The following is a 15787-nucleotide window of genomic DNA, read 5'->3' on the forward strand; positions in this document are numbered from 1 at the left end:
CTATCTTTCATCTTGCTCTTCAGCATGGAGTGCAGAAGGCAGAATGTGCTTGTTCACGTTTCCATGCAATTTCATAAGCCCCTACAACTGCCATGGAAACCTTATTGTGTTTTACAATTTAAAAAAATACAGAAAGAGAATGCAGCCAGTGCACATTAATGTGCAATCACACAATTTTCATGAAGTTGTTTGTTTTTTCTTGGCAATTGGGAAGGTGTTAAGTAAAAGCAATCTGTATCTACCAGATAAAATGCTAGCTTGTAAACTTGAGAAGAAGAATATTATCCCAGCCATAAAATGTGGAGTGCATAATTACAACTGAACAATAGAAAGAAGTCAAGGAAGGAGGGAGGGAGGGAGGGAGGGAGGGAGATGTTATTTCCTATTTGAAAAGCTCTCACACCAAGTCTTCCACCTGCTTCTTGTACTCATGGAAGCTTGAATAGTCTTTTGATGGAGGCTGCTTTTCAAATGGAAGTTTTGTAGACAATCCAATGATACACATGGAATATAAGTGGTCCTCTTCATTGTACACTGTATTGATTTTATTGTCTGCTCCTCCATCAGCTTCCTTTTGGCACCTGCTAAAGGTCCTCTGACTCCCCTTCCTTTCTGGAGTAAGAGCTTAGAACAGTGGCTCTCAAAGGGTGTGGCAGGGGAGGATGGCAATTGTGGTAGGAAGATTCAAGGACAATCAAAGAAACATTTATATATTTTATAGTATAGTATCAAAAGTGTTTTGTGTGGAATATGGATATATATCTTTTCAAGATAAGAGCAAGAGCATCAAGTGATACTGACGACAATCCTAGTTGAGTTTTCCAATGTATTTCTTATCAGTAAAAAAAAATTCAGTGTGGCACAAGCAAATTTTTATTCTGAAAGTGTGGCCTAGAGGGGAAAAGGGTTTGAGAACCACTGGCTTGGAAAGCTGATGGCAGGAGGAAGCAATTTAAAAGGGGCAGACAGAATGAAAGGAGCAAGTGAATGTCCCATCATACATTACAGCCTTTGTGCAAAACATAGCAGTTGTAATAGCTGTAAGCTTCCTAGTGCAGGTGCTGGCCCAATGAGGGGGGATCATCCTCTGTGGTGCAATGCCACAGAGAAGTGGTTTGGGGCCATCTCATTGCAAGGGTCTCTATGGTAATATATGACATGTCAGGAGCAGAACAAGTGCTGGAGGAGCATCATCCTTGTTTCAAGAAATGACAGGGAGCAGAGTTGTTTAGAGGGCATTGAAAATGTTTACTTAAGTATTTCTGCCCTTGTTTATAAAGCTTAAGCCCACCCATGAAGTGAGGAGAAGCAGCCGCCTCAAACATCAGAAGCCCCCAAGGTGGGGCCCTGCCACTGCTGGAGAAGTGACAGCAGCATCGCCACTGATTCCCAGCAAGATCTCACCGCAACCTATGTAAGGGATGTTTCGGCAGTGGAAGCACAGCCAAATAGGATGCACCACCCTTGAAGCTGTGACCCTTTGGATGTTGCTGGACTACAATTCATATAATTCCTGACCATTGGACATGCTGGCTGGGGCTGGTAGGAGTTGGGAGTCCAGCAGCAACTGGAGGGCCATAGGATCCCCATCCCTGCTTTTATGCTTTCCCCAGAAAGATATTTATGAGAGAAAGGTGGGTGGAAAGAGGAAGAATTGAGGAGTAGGCAAAATGAGGAACTTTAACACAGTCATAAAGCAGAGAATCTGAAGAAAATAGACATGGGAGTGTTGGGCTCAAACTGTCCTGCCCTGATAATATTATAGTGATCTGTGAGCAGATGGGTCTCATCATCCTGGGAAGTTAGTCCATCTAGGAGAAGAAAAACTCTTATCCTAAGCTTCTGCTGCCTTGCGGGATCTGGACAGGAGAAGAAAAGTCTAAGGAGTAAACCCTACACAAATACAGTGCAGAGTCCCAAAGGCAGTTGGATGGCGTCTTGTACACCCCCTTCCAGCAACTCCTGCTGCCAAGCTGGTACCAAATGTATTGCTCTGCTTTCCTTTGGACCACATCAGCAAGGCCAATTAAAGGCCAATGTTGTCTGGGAAGCCTGGGACCTTCATACACACTGCCAGGGCTAGTGCCCAGGCTTGGTCCCCGGGCAGGTCACTTTAGTACTGGTAAGGCAGCAGTTTGACTTCGCCTCCAGAGGCACACTCTGTTGTCTCTCGATACAGATTGATGCCAACAAGAAGATCTGTGGAACAGTTGTGGGGTTCTAGATACAGGCATGCATAGTGTGAATCATTAGGTGGTCTACTTCCATTTTCCCAATCCCCCTTCAGTGGTCTGCAATTTGTAAAGAGGGTGAAATCAGTATTGGAGTAGATCTCTTTGCTACCAAGAAAGTATTCATACCGACTACTTCTCTCATGGGGACGCAGGTGGCGCTGTGGCCTAGGGCTTGCTGATCAGAAGGTTGGCAGTTCGAATCCCTGTGATGGGGTGAGCTCCCGCTGCTTGGTCCCTGCTCCTGCCAACCTAACAGTTCGAAAGCACATCAAAGTGCAAGTAGATAAATAGGTACCGCTCCGGCGGGAAGGTAAATGGAGTTTCCGTGCGCTGCTCTGGTTCGCCAGAAGCGGCTTAGTCATGCTGGCTACATGACCTGGAAGCTGTATACCGACTCCCTCAGCCAATAATGCGAGATGAGCGCCGCAACCCCAGAGTCGATCACGACTGGACCTAATGGTTAGGGGTCCCTTTACCTTTACCTTACTTCTCTCATGAGCTGCAGCCTTTACATTTTGTTTATGTGCCACTGAAAACCTCATAACAGAAATCCAACCTGATATTTCTTTCAGTGCACTGCTTGCACTTTTCAGGAGCCTACTATTCCCTTGCCCCATTACATTCGCTTAGAGGATATAGGCCTCCTATCTTCACACGGATGGGCACTTAACTAGTTGCTGCTATAGAAAAGTCACCTGCCTCTCAGAATCTTGAAGCAATGATTTTGCTTTGCCATGAGATAGCTGGAGAGAAACAGGATAGAAAGGTCAAGGTATTCTTAAACAACTTTGACTCATGATTAGAGCATAACTTGTAAACCAAATGGCCCCCTCCACTGCAGCAGACAGGACTTTGTTGGGAGCTGTGCATTCCAACGTTAACAATTTTTATAGTAAGTTAACCTCCGATTCCTTTTAGGTTAGGATTTTAAGCAAGAAGATTGATTTTAGCGATATTCAATCCAGATGTGGTTCCAAGGATAACATCACACATTCAGCAGGGGGAGGAAATGTAAGTAAAGATGGTGCCTGGCAAGGTACCCTGGGCCACTTTGGTGACCCTCCTCTGCACAGCCTAGCCCTTTGTGTCTTCCTACCAAGCACTCTTTCCCTTCTTGCTAATGTTTCACAGACACCTTGGTCTAGTGATGTGTTCAGCATTGTGTGTTGAGTGGTGGGTATCTCCATCCTTCCTCACAGACCACAGCAAATTTCCCAGTCTCAGTCAAAGCACTCTGCTCCACAAGACACTGACTCAGCCAGTTGAAATCCACAATTATTCAAGGCCTTATTAAAAAAAAAATCCCAGTCCTTACAGGGCTGAAAATGTGATAAACTATTAAGGATACAAACATAAGAGTTGCACTTGCTTAGCAATTTGGAGGTAAGGCTAGCAATATGTCCTTAACACTTGGTAGTGTTTCCTGACCAGGTGGCAGCCAAGTGGCTTAGCAAGGATAGGGGAATATAGCTGTTGTAGACCCACCATCGTGTGACTTCATTTCACACTGAAGGAAGGCCTTGTAGAATCACAGCCAATTCATGAGTCATATAATTTCAGGATATGCTTGACCCATTTGCACCATCTCATTTCATGGTACTTCATGGTGGGTCCAAAAGGGTGAATGAGCCTTAAGTCTATCACATATTTAAGGCAATATCTGTAGTAGCGCCCCCAAATGCCAGGAACATTGTAAGGAAACATGTGTAGTTTTTATCTTAGAGGATAACATAACCTTTTTTAAAACAAGGTTAGTGAGACCAAATCAGGCCTTAGAAAGGTGGAAGTGTCCTTGTGTAGCTACAGGAGCACTGAAAAATATTCCAATCAGAAATCCAGTTAAGCCACAGAAGGCAATCCTGGAACTCTGTGCCAAAAGGAAATAGGAATATGTCATACAGTTCTCAGCACACAGCACTGAAACAAACTTCCTTTCACATGAAAAATCTTAGGAAAGAACTTCACTCACCTTCCTGATTTACAGTCTTCACTTTACTAATGAAAAGCCTTTAACATGGTTCTGCTAGGTTCAAATGGGAAGCTTGCTGTATTAATCTGGGTGTTTCCCTCCTTTGTGGCATGATTGTATACTACTAATCATCTATTTTCTTACAGTATCTTTCAAAGTCAGGGCACATTCATTTCCAGGTTTTATTTTCTCATTCCCAAGATATATTTTTGTATATTTTTAACAGGTGCAGATCGTAACTAAGAAGATAGACTTAAGTCATGTGACTTCAAAATGTGGTTCACTAAAGAATATCCGTCACAGGCCAGGTAAGATGGAAATTCTCAGGGTGGGTTTTGTTTTTTTGTAAAACACGAATTTTCCAGGGTACCTGATGTCCATAATAAGGACTTAGGCACTGTGGGGAAATTACATTTCCTAGGGTCCCTGACATCTGGGATGTTGTCATTGCCACATTTGAGAGTGAAGGAAGCCTCCAGTAAAACACCTCCACTGCCACTGCCAGATAAATGTGAAAGAAAGATGGCTGCCCCTCCCTATAGCACCTCTGCTGTGGGTTTGCATATTTCCCATGAATATTTTCTTTTGCTAATCTCATGTACTACTTACTAGGCTATAGAGGCCATCTATTATAGAGGCCATCCATTTAATATGCATATTAATGTGTTGATATGGTTTTGGAGCTACTCCCATTCCTGATCCTGAGTAAGCAGTGGAAAGGAAAATAGAGAGGGAGATTAAGGGAAGGAGAGAAAAATGAAAAACTCGGGCCACTTTCTTCCCTATTCACAGTTCATACACCCTCAGGTCTTCTTCCCCAGACCCAGAAGGATTCTTCTGTTGAAGTGTTTTGTATAGGCACTCTCTTAACACACACTGTCCATTATGCAACCATTAACCTTGGTTTCTGTTGTGGTCTGCTTCCAAGTAAAATTTTGCTTTCTTTTCCAAACCACTGACACTAAAAGTCCACAGAGGAGCATTTGCTTATTCCAGTTTTGACACTAGGCACTTGCATGCATGAATATCTACCTCTAATTGAAAGCCATTTACAAACAATTTCTCATTCTGAAGTACACAGTGCCAGCTGCCCACACAATAAATGGCCTGATCTGCACGTCACGGAAAGCCAAACTATGCTTACCAGGACTGCACAAATGGGCTGGCTCATGGAGGGGAGATTGTACCCGCTGTGCTTCTCTCCAAGCCTTTCCACTGAGCACCGCATAGCAGCCACAGCAAAGTTTGGCTCAGCGTGTCATCCTAACCCCATGGTCCTTGTTAAGGAGGAAAGTATGCATGTTGAAAAGTGCTTCAATCACAAATGTTGGAGAGTTTTGCTGTATTTTCCAACTTAATTTTCTCCCATAACATCTAGGTGGAGGGCGAGTGAAAATTGAGAGCGTGAAACTGGATTTTAAAGAAAAGGCCCATGCAAAGGTTGGCTCGCTTGACAACGCTCACCATGTACCTGGAGGAGGTAATATCAAGGTAAGGCACTGCCACTTCTACATACTGAAACATTCATTCTGTGCATCATTCAGTTGCTTGTGAATACCTTGGATTAGATCCAGACTAAGTGGTTCTGCTGAAATCAGCGGGACAAGTTAGTTGTGATCCAAACCTTTATCACCAGCCTGTTTATTCTTTATTACATAGGCACTGCACAATTTGTCTTTTGAGCCCAGGAATTTCTCAAACTGGGAAGGTTAGCACTAACAGCAGGCAGGCCCAGGGGCTGAGGTGGGGCTTCTTTTAGGGAAGGCAGCAATACCTGTGAGCACTTGGGATTCATCCGGTGTTGTGGTCAGCCGTCGTATATACAGCAGAGTATGATGGGCTGAGGTGGGGCAGCAGATATCAGCTCCACCACCCACTTCACATCCCCAACCACATCATAGCTGAGTAGAGTTGCAGGAGTAGAGGTGTACAATCTCCATGAATCTTTAATCCATGGAATAAAACTGTTGAGAGCCCCCCCCCCCCAAAAAAAACACCTTTTGTGTGTGGAAAAACCAGGCATTCAAGGGAAAATTGAATATATGCCATGCCATGCTACTTACTTTATCAAAGGTCAAATTGCTTTGCTGCTTTAAGAATATGAAATGTATTATATATAACTTAGTGCATACAATTATACTGTGGTATATTCATAAAATGTATAAGTATAAATGACTTGGGGTTCAACCCCACCAAACAATTTTGTAATTGTGATCTTCAGATGAAGAGAGGTACCAGTATACAAATTGAATAAATAATAATTATAACAACAACAATGATTATGGATATGGATATATCCAGTATTATAGATGAAGCTGCAAACTGTTGTACATTAAGGTACCTAGTTATGTCTTGGATTTTGCCAGCTGAGAAACAAAGAGAGGTGAGAAACAAAAAGAAAGCTGTAATTCCTATAATTAATGTTTGGCAACAAGGATTCTTTGGGGGCGGGGGTGTTTAAAGGTATTGTGTGTGCACAGCCTTCAGTTCTTTCCAAAGAAAACAATTTATCCTTATTTATTTTGAAACTTTACAAACTTCTTTCTCTTTTAAGTAGAGGAGTAAAGTTGCCTAGGAAAAAAAATAAAAGTAAAGTGTACTCAGAATGACATTAAACATGAAGAGAGTTAACATTATTTTAATAAGATCAGTGAAATTTCTTACAGGGGTTTGCCCATCTACATATTCCCAATGAAGTCCAGCTGAAGAGGAGCTGCTCAGGCAAATGTCTATGAAATTAGAGTCATGGAATTGTAGAGTTGGATGGGACCCCAAGGGTCATTTAGTCCAACCCCCTGCAATGCAGGAATCTCAACTAAAGCATCCATGACAGATAGCTTTCCTAACACCAATAAAGGAGAGTCTATCATCTCTCCTGGGAGTCTGTTCCACTGTTGAGAAGCTCTTATAATCAGAAAGTGATTCCTGATGTTTAGTCAGAATCTCCTTTCCTATAACTTGAATTCATTGATTTGGGTCCTACTCTCCAGAGCAGGAGAAAACAGGCTTGCTCCATCTTCCATGTAACAGCCCTTTAGATATATGGAGGTGGCTACCATATCTTCTCTCAGCATCCTCTTATCCAAGCTAAACATATTCAACTCCCTCAACCTAAGGCTTGATTTCCAGACACTTTATCATTTACACATGTTCCAGGTTCCAGATTGTCAATATCCTCCATAAATTGTAGTACCCAGAACTTGACACAGTACTCCAGGTGTGGTCCAACCAGGGCAGAATAGAGCAGTACTATGAGTTCACTTGATCTGGACACTATACTTCTGTTGGTGCAACCTAGAGTAGCATAAGTATTTTATTTTTGCTGCTGCATCACCCTGCTGACTCATGTTGTACTTGTGGTCTACTAAGACTCCTAGATCCTTTTCACATGTCAAGCCATGTGTCCTCCATGGAAGTTAATATTATTTTGATAAGATTAATGCAATGTATTATGGGGGGAAATTGACTTGGGGGAAAATTGAAATGAATTTGAGGGGCTCTGCTGAAGTAAAAAATACATAGCCCTTTCACTGTAAATTTAAATATTTATTAAATTGACACTCTTTCTTTGGGGGGCTTCATGTCTGCAGTTGCTGTGTTTTCTTTATTGAGCCTGCTTTCTTTGTATAGATTGACAGCCAGAAGCTAAATTTCCGAGAGCATGCTAAGGCCCGGGTAGACCATGGAGCCGAGATCATCACGCAGTCACCAGGCAGATCCAGCGTGGCTTCCCCACGGAGGCTCAGCAACGTCTCATCCTCTGGAAGCATCAACCTGCTTGAATCTCCTCAGCTTGCTACTCTCGCTGAAGATGTCACTGCAGCCCTAGCTAAACAGGGCTTATGAATTTGCTTCATTTAGCAGTGTTTGAAGTAATAATATTTAGGCATGAGCTCTTGCCAGGAATGGGCTCTGAGCAGGTGTTAACATTCATTCTTTACCATGTCTAAAATTAAGTCACATCCCAAGACTGTAGTAACCATAAAATAAAAACTGGGGGAAAGATATATATAGATGCAGAAATTGGCCTGATTTCCATTTACAGCAGGAAGACACTGGCTTTTATGTGGGTACAATTGCAGTATATATTACATTGGACAATAATTGTCGCTCTGCCCTGTCTTGCATGGAGTACTGTACTATGATACAATGCATTTTTACCTTTCATGTGCCTGAAGGCCACCCATCCATCCACCACTTTTTGAGGAGCCTTGTTAAATACCTTGAGTTGCTCATTTTACCATTTTGTTGATGGATGGAATTAGGGAACATCTCCCATTGTAATTTACTAACAGGTTAAATTAAACTGGAGAGTCTGAATACCAGACAGAAGGGCAAATAAAGATGTCAAAGCTTCAAAAGGGGGTGTGCAGGGTTGGGTTATTTTATATAAATGGGTAGAAGAAAGAGTCGATTAAGTTATTAACGTTGTTGAACTTGGATAATTATGTCGGTGTATAGCTGATTCCAATAAATTATTTAACTAATAATTAAAGAAAGTAGTGGGGGGAATCATATGAACTGTATTGGGGAAGTGGCATTTTTCTTTTCTAAAAGCAGCTACTGAAAATAAGCAATGGAATTGTGTCTGATTAGAATGTTGGTTAAGCAGCTAGGTTTGTGTCTACACTACTGGTTTCACATCCTTTCCATCTGTTTGATACAGTATTATTATAGATATATATTTCTCTGTGGCCATTTGTGATACGCCCTCTCATACTTGAATATTCTACTTCTTTATTCACAGTATCTGTGTCTCTTGCACCCTTTGGTGTTGCAATTTTAGGTATGTAAAAGTAGATGTTAGCAGGGTTTTTATTTCCCTATTCAGACTTTAAAAAAAATACAAAAAGGCAAAGATCTTTTAGCATGAAATTGCTTTCTGTAACATCTTAAAACTGTGACCCTGTTTTAGTGCCAGATGCAAGTCTCTTCTGTGATACGAGAAAAAATACTCTCCCTTCTTTCTCCCACACTTACTCATTCTTTTTTTATTATTATTCACCATGACCATATGGGGTCCAAGTATCTTTATATATATATATATATATATATATAAGTTTTCCAAAAAGATGGATTTGGATTCTAAATTAATAAAATAAATTAATGGTTCTGTTTTGCCATTTTAAAAAAATCCTGCAGTAAGAGTGGAATTTAAAGTTATTTATTTATTTATTTATTTTCTTTTGCTAAAGTTGAAATTCCAAGAAACAATGGGGGAGTTTAAACAGAAGTCATTCCATTACTTTAATGGCATCTTTGCATAGATGTGCTCAGATGTCTCTGGAGAATGATGCTCTGGAGAGATGCATACATAATGCATGTTGATTACTGGTAACATAATTAAATAAGCTTCTTATACAGCATCACCAAGGTGATGGAACTGATAAATAAATCTGCAGAATGTGTATGTTGAACATAAAAAGTATATGACAAGTGTGTGTAATAAGAAATAAGACAAGAACGCCTAGACATTAAAACAAGTGGAGTCTAGGGGATTTCCACCACTGCCACATGGACACTAAGAGAATACTGGTGGTATGGTAATATGACACATAAGTGGACAAATGTCTACTCATGTTATGTATGTTAGCTTTGACTAGATGATAATAATTACTTATTTCAACCTGCAGATCGATTGCTCATTTCCTTATAAAGTCACCTGCATAACATTTGCATGCTCTCAAGCTGAGCTGTACATGAACAGTTCATTAGGATGATTTTACATGTTGGAAGCTTTTTGAAAAGGGCTACCTCTTAAACACCTTAATTTACAAAATATGTATCCAGTACTGATTTTAAAATGTTTTTTTAAGATAGAAAACATCAATGGTATGATCAACCATGAGTCTTGGTAGCACCATAAAGACTAAAACAATTACCATGGCAAATGTTGCAGGGACCAGAACCAAATCATCAGATGCACAGATCAGACTTGCAATATATTCCAGTACTGTTCCCTTAGTTATGGAGTTCCATAAAATTAAATTGGATCCTGAACATTAAAAAAGCTTTCTAAATGGCATCAGCTCTTATTTCTAATAGGTAAAGCTTCAGCGGTGTATTGTAGAGCTTCTTCAAATTCATGGAATGAATGAAAGCCTAAATAATACCCTTATACATTACATCCTAAAAGTAATCTCATGTTATAAGATGCCTCATTCAGTTTATGATGCAGTCATATAATTAATTAAAAAAACTGGCTTAAACATCAGTGCATCAGGAGGACTCTTATGGCTGTGATGTTGCTTAGAATAATCGTACAAAATACAAACACTAAGAACATAAAAAGAGCTCTGCTGGATCGGAATAGGGGTCCATACCGCCACCGCTTCAGGAAAAAAAATAAAGGCAAAAGAACAGTATTTTTAATGAAATGTTGTCATTCTGACTCTATGCCATTGGTTCTTGCAGATTAGCCTCTCAGTGTTTTTACATCCTTTTCCAATCTTAGAGCGAGAGAGTGCCCAAGGTACTACTGAACCTCATGTGGACTGATGCTGATTGCCAGCCAGCCAGAACAGTGTTTAATCTGTGACTATTTTGTATTCTGCTTTTTTTGGATATAAACACATTCTAGATGGTGAAGTTATTTATTGAGTATATATGTCCAACGCTGCCGAGTCATTAATTTCATGCTGCAAATTTATCTTTCTCATCTTCAAGAGAAGTCCTTGTAATTGATAATCATCCTTCCATAGAAAGTTGCAGAATTTTGCTGAAGTCATACAAGTTGAAGAGCCAGCAGGAGATCATGTTGTTATTAAAAGAAATGCACACACTATGTTACAGGACTCTAGATTTTTGCTGGGGTGGTAGCGGGGGTGGGGGTGGGGATCAGCTAAACCTCCATTTCCCATGCCTAAACTTCAATTTCAATTCCCCATGCCTAAGCTAACGGCACAACAATTCAGGGGAAAGTTACCTTGTGCAGCAGCCGCACAAGGGCACTGCTGTTCTTCATGTCAGCAAGATAACATTTTGCTGGATTGTGCCCTATTGCAATTATCGGAAAGCACGTATTTGTCAGTTTTATGGAGCTGGCACTGTAACACTGACGAACGAGCTCTTTAAGTTCAAGTATAATGAAGTAATGTGCACTTAGCAATTTGTGGAGAAGATTAATAAAAACATGTAGGGCCGCCATAGATGGTTCAATCAAGAAAACATCTGTCCCTCGGGATCCCTCTGTTTCTCTCTGCTTACATGGCATTTGCTTCTGTGTAATCCTAGGCATGATGAGACAAAAAAAAAAAAAGACAAGCAGACATTTTTTGTCCAGCAACAGTAGTCCAAGCTGCTAATTATAAGGATAGTCCTTTTGCCTACTGGGATATTATCTATAGGACATATATGGCATTAGACATCTAACCGTATGCTCTCCTATACAGCTGCAACCTTTCTCTTCATAATGGCTGTTTGCAAATATCTATGTCTGCCTAATGTACGTCCCGAAGGATCCAAAAACGTGGACCACCAAGTCATGATAAGCATGCAAGGGGCTTTTCTGTAGTCCTGGATTCCAGACTCCCTTCCAGAAAAGATATAAAGCAAATCAGCATAAAAGAGGAAGGCAGCTGGAGGCCAAAGCTTTAACCTAAGCCAGGGCTCCAGTCTCAGAGCTGCTAGGCTGAGCTAAGCCCACTAGAGGATTGGTAGACCCTCTGGTTTTGCTGCCTCCTTAGAAGCATAAAAACCGGGTAGTAGTTGCTGAGCCCCCAAAAGGACACCCACCCACAGTTGACCGGGTGTGATCAGCTTGGTTGTGCAGGCCTAGCCAGGAACTGCTAGGCCTGCAATGGTAATCAGTTTTTAGATTTAGTAAGGTCAGGCCTAACAGTCATTTCAACTTTAGCAAAGAGAAACATAAAATCGCCTTCTGTGGGCTGGGATTCCTCCTTCCCCTTTCCCTTTTTTTTCAAAAAAGAAGAAGAAGGAAACAACAGTAGGTTATTACAAAGCCCATGTGGCCATTTCTTTTCCTGGCAATTCTAGATCCTGTTATCATAAAAGAGGCATTTCATGAATGGCTGGTGGTAGGTAGTTCATGTTTTTCAATCCAATTTGCAATTGTATTTGTTGCTGTATAGTGATTGTTTTGCAAAATAAAATCGCTTGTCATCTAATTGCTTGCACCCCGTCTTCTTTCTTTGCATTTCTCCTCTCAGCCCCAGCCCCCCCCCCAAAGTAGAGCCTCTTAATATATCGGCATCCTCACCTGATTTGCCTTTCAATAATGACTCTCATCAGTGGTGCAGGTGGGCAGTTTGGCCCTCTAGACCTAATGGCCTGAGGGGTCAATTCAGGGCCCTGGCCTGCACCTTTTTTTTACTTCAGCACAGCGTTTCCTCAGAAGTAAACCCCCTTGCCTGCAGTGCAGTGCGGCTGGCTCCCAGGTAGGTGGGTTTAGGATTGCGGCCTGTGTGTTCCTGGTCGAAATGGAGGCCTTCTTTCTGAACTAGGAAAGCTGCTGCCCGGCTGTACCAATTCCAACAGAAACTTGACGTTTGCAAGACTGAACAGAAGGAAACAGGTAACTGGGGGGACGGGGACCTTCTAGTTTAGACTTCTCTCTAGTTTTCTATGTGTTGAAGCGAGTATTCCCTTATGCGAGCACTCGGCCTACAGACAGAAGCGGATAGTGATGTTGGCAAGCCTAGTATTTGGGGTAGCATGTGATGTTCGCCTCAAGCATGAGGTGAGCATTAGGAGCTAGCTATTGCTGTCTGGCTCAGGTTTTAATCGGTCAGAGTCGTGCTTTTCTTGCCCTCTTCCCAGCTTCCAATATCTCTCCCTCCCTCCTTTTCCCATCCAACCCAATGAACAGTGCTGCTACTTCACAGAGAGAAAAAATTATTTGCAGCAGCCACTGGCCTTCACAATTGGAGCAGGAGGTAAAAAAGTGTATACGCAGCTAATATTAACCACCAAGCTAAATCAGAGCACCAGCCATTGTGGTTTATACATGGAATATAAACACTAAGCAGGTAGAATTGCCTTTCTTTTTTTCCAGCTGGAACTTTCCGGAACTCCATTCTGAACTACAAGGAGAAAAGTCAAATAATAAGTGTGCAAATGTTCAGATTGAGATAGCAATAATGGGCCGATAAACTCTTTACACTAAGCTGTGTACAAAGAGCAAACCAACAGCGCATGAACCACCTCTCTGCAAAGGTGTGCATTGGCAGGACACCATGGAAAGGAGGAAGGGTGGGGAGGCATTTCCCTAACCCTTCTCTGGCCTTGGGGAAATGTAGTTTTCTTTGGCGGCTGGGAAATGTCATTTGGGTGGCTGGGAAATGCTTGGCAGCAGACCAAGGGCCCATGATGGGAGCGAGGAGAGACTTCTCTCCCACCTGCCATGGTAAGTCAGAGAACGAGGCCTAAAGGGTCTGGAAGGGCTGGGCACTTGCTGCCCTGGGCATTGTTGGGAGGAAGAGCGGGATATAAATTTAATAATTTGCCAAAGTATTTCCTGAATTTGGGGGGTGGGGTGTAAGTTGATTCTAAGGCAGTCTAAGCTACCAGGCACTCACCCTTAAATCAAATTCCTACTGTACTGACACAAGTTTCTGCCTCAGTACACAAGATACATTTTTTAAAAAATTGATCCTGGGAACTAGTTTACCCTTAACAGCTACAGTTCTCAATACCCTTAACAAACTACACTTCCCATGATGCTTTAGGGGAAGCTGTGTGTGCTCTTTTATATGTATTACCCTTCTATTGTCCCTATCGGCCTAGTCACAAGTTGAATAACCAACAAAGTGCTACCAGGATGAGAGGAGGCTGCTGCTAAGTTGTGCAAGAACTATTTATAGGAAATGACCGCATAGAATCAGGATCCTATACCGTATTTTTCTGTGTTTTCTATGTATAAAACGACACTTATTTTTTTGAACCCCAAATTAAGAAATCAACATTTTATGATTATGATGAAATGATTGGCAGTTCCGGCAGCTTCTTCATGGCAGCCGTGGGAAGGTAAGTAGTGTTTTTGTAAACCCTGTCTGTGTATAAGACAACCCCCAATTTTTGGAAGATTTTTTAAAACAAAAAACATCGACTTATACATGGAAAAATATGGCAATTGTAAAGTTGGTAGGGATCCCAATGTCAGGAATCTCAACACATGGTCCCCTGCCCAATTTGAAACCATACCGGATACTGCTCAGCTTTGCAAATGTGCTAGCAGTTTTACTGCCACACCACTAGGATTGTTTCTAAAGGGAAGTGACAAGGCCCAGTTTTCACTGAGCACCCTCTGGCACACAGCCCTTGTGAATGCAAAATGTTGGAAGGAAAACGGCAGCTGTGGTTAAACACTGCTGCTAAGCAAACCACATTCCACACAGGTTCATAGGACTCGTCTTTATTCATTGTTGTGATGCTGCTTCCTGCGTGAAAGCCCTGATAACAATGTTGTGCATTTTTAAAATACTTGTGCCTGCACAGAAACACAGATATACAGAGCATACTGTCCGTAATATTTTTTCCTCGAACAACAATTTGGCTGAAGGTTCTATATCCTTGCAGTCTAGACAGAGTGAGGCAGGTTGTTGTTGAAGCAAACAAGCCACCAGGGGGCGCTTTAATAAGCATTTAGAAGGCTACTCTAAAAAGCCAACTCTTCAAAGCTGAGGACAGAACAGTGTGTGACATTACTTAAGCAAATACATGTATTCACAGTAACTAGGCAGTAGGATGGTTGGTTTGATGCTTAGGGGAGAATTAGCAGGGGCAGGTTCCTGCACCTGCCATTTCTGCCCTGTAAAGTTTCCCCCCCCCCCGCCCCGCCCCCGCGCAGGACTTAATTCCAGTCTTGGAGCCAAATGTGGAAAAATGGGTTAGAAACAACTGATGAGGCATCTACAAGGAACAATAGATAGAAGTGGAGAGGATTAATCATCCCAGCTCTGCCTGCCAGTTTCCCCTTCCAAATACCCGCTGCCCCCACATCAGTGTTAGGAGGCAAACACAGTTAAGTGAAATCCATAAGGGCTGACTGGGTTTCAGAACTACTTGCGTTGTAACACTCCTTTCAGGGTCCTGTCCCTTGGGATTCTACTTGAAATTTAGAAATAAAACGGCTGCAAACAAGTAGGGGAAAATGAGACAGGCCTCCGCGCAGAGCAGTAAAAGGTACTGTAGAAATATATTTTGGTGCAGTTTTCTCAACATCAAAGACTTTGATCTAGTTCTACTTTGGTTTATATGCCCTAAAACTGATCCACCTCAACAAGACTACTATTTTTGCACAGATATTTTTTATTTGTTTGCTTGTTTGTACCCCACCCATCTGACAGGGATGCCCCAGCCACTCTGGGTGGCTTCCAACATATATAAAAACATAATAAAACTTTAAACTTTAAAAAGCTTCCTTATAGATATACAATATACAGAAGATATTGGTGCTTTTTGGTCTATAGAAAGGAATTGGTTGGCTTAAAAAAATTAGGATGGACATACTGTAATAATAAAAAGAGAAGGCAATTATTGGCAAGGCGTGTGTGCGGAAACTGAAATCTTGGTACAGTCATCTCCCAGTTATTAAGACTTCAGAAAATACTTCTGGGTGGAGCAG

At 41.7% G+C, this 15787-nt stretch overlaps 1 protein-coding gene across 15 annotated transcripts in view; it reads left to right on the forward strand.

The window, feature by feature from the left end:
* The window catches only part of MAP2 (microtubule associated protein 2), a 244532-nt gene extending 232219 nt beyond the window's left edge, over positions 1-12313 (forward strand). For 10 of the 15 annotated variants that reach the window (XM_060282190.1, XM_060282223.1, XM_060282199.1 and 7 more), the window contains 4 exons: positions 3153-3245; positions 4430-4511; positions 5582-5694; positions 7834-12313. In XM_060282190.1, coding sequence (XP_060138173.1) covers positions 3153-3245; positions 4430-4511; positions 5582-5694; positions 7834-8049 — 504 coding nt within the window. In that variant the 3' untranslated portion in view covers positions 8050-12313. The remainder of the gene's footprint in view (positions 1-3152; positions 3246-4429; positions 4512-5581; positions 5695-7833) is intronic. The other 5 variants (XM_060282203.1, XM_060282225.1, XM_060282230.1 and 2 more) reach the window with 1 other exon arrangement.
* The last annotated feature ends 3474 nt before the right edge of the window (positions 12314-15787 follow it).

This window comes from Zootoca vivipara, chromosome 1 (genome assembly GCF_963506605.1).
Source record: "Zootoca vivipara chromosome 1, rZooViv1.1, whole genome shotgun sequence".
Taxonomy (NCBI): Eukaryota; Metazoa; Chordata; class Lepidosauria; order Squamata; family Lacertidae; genus Zootoca; species Zootoca vivipara.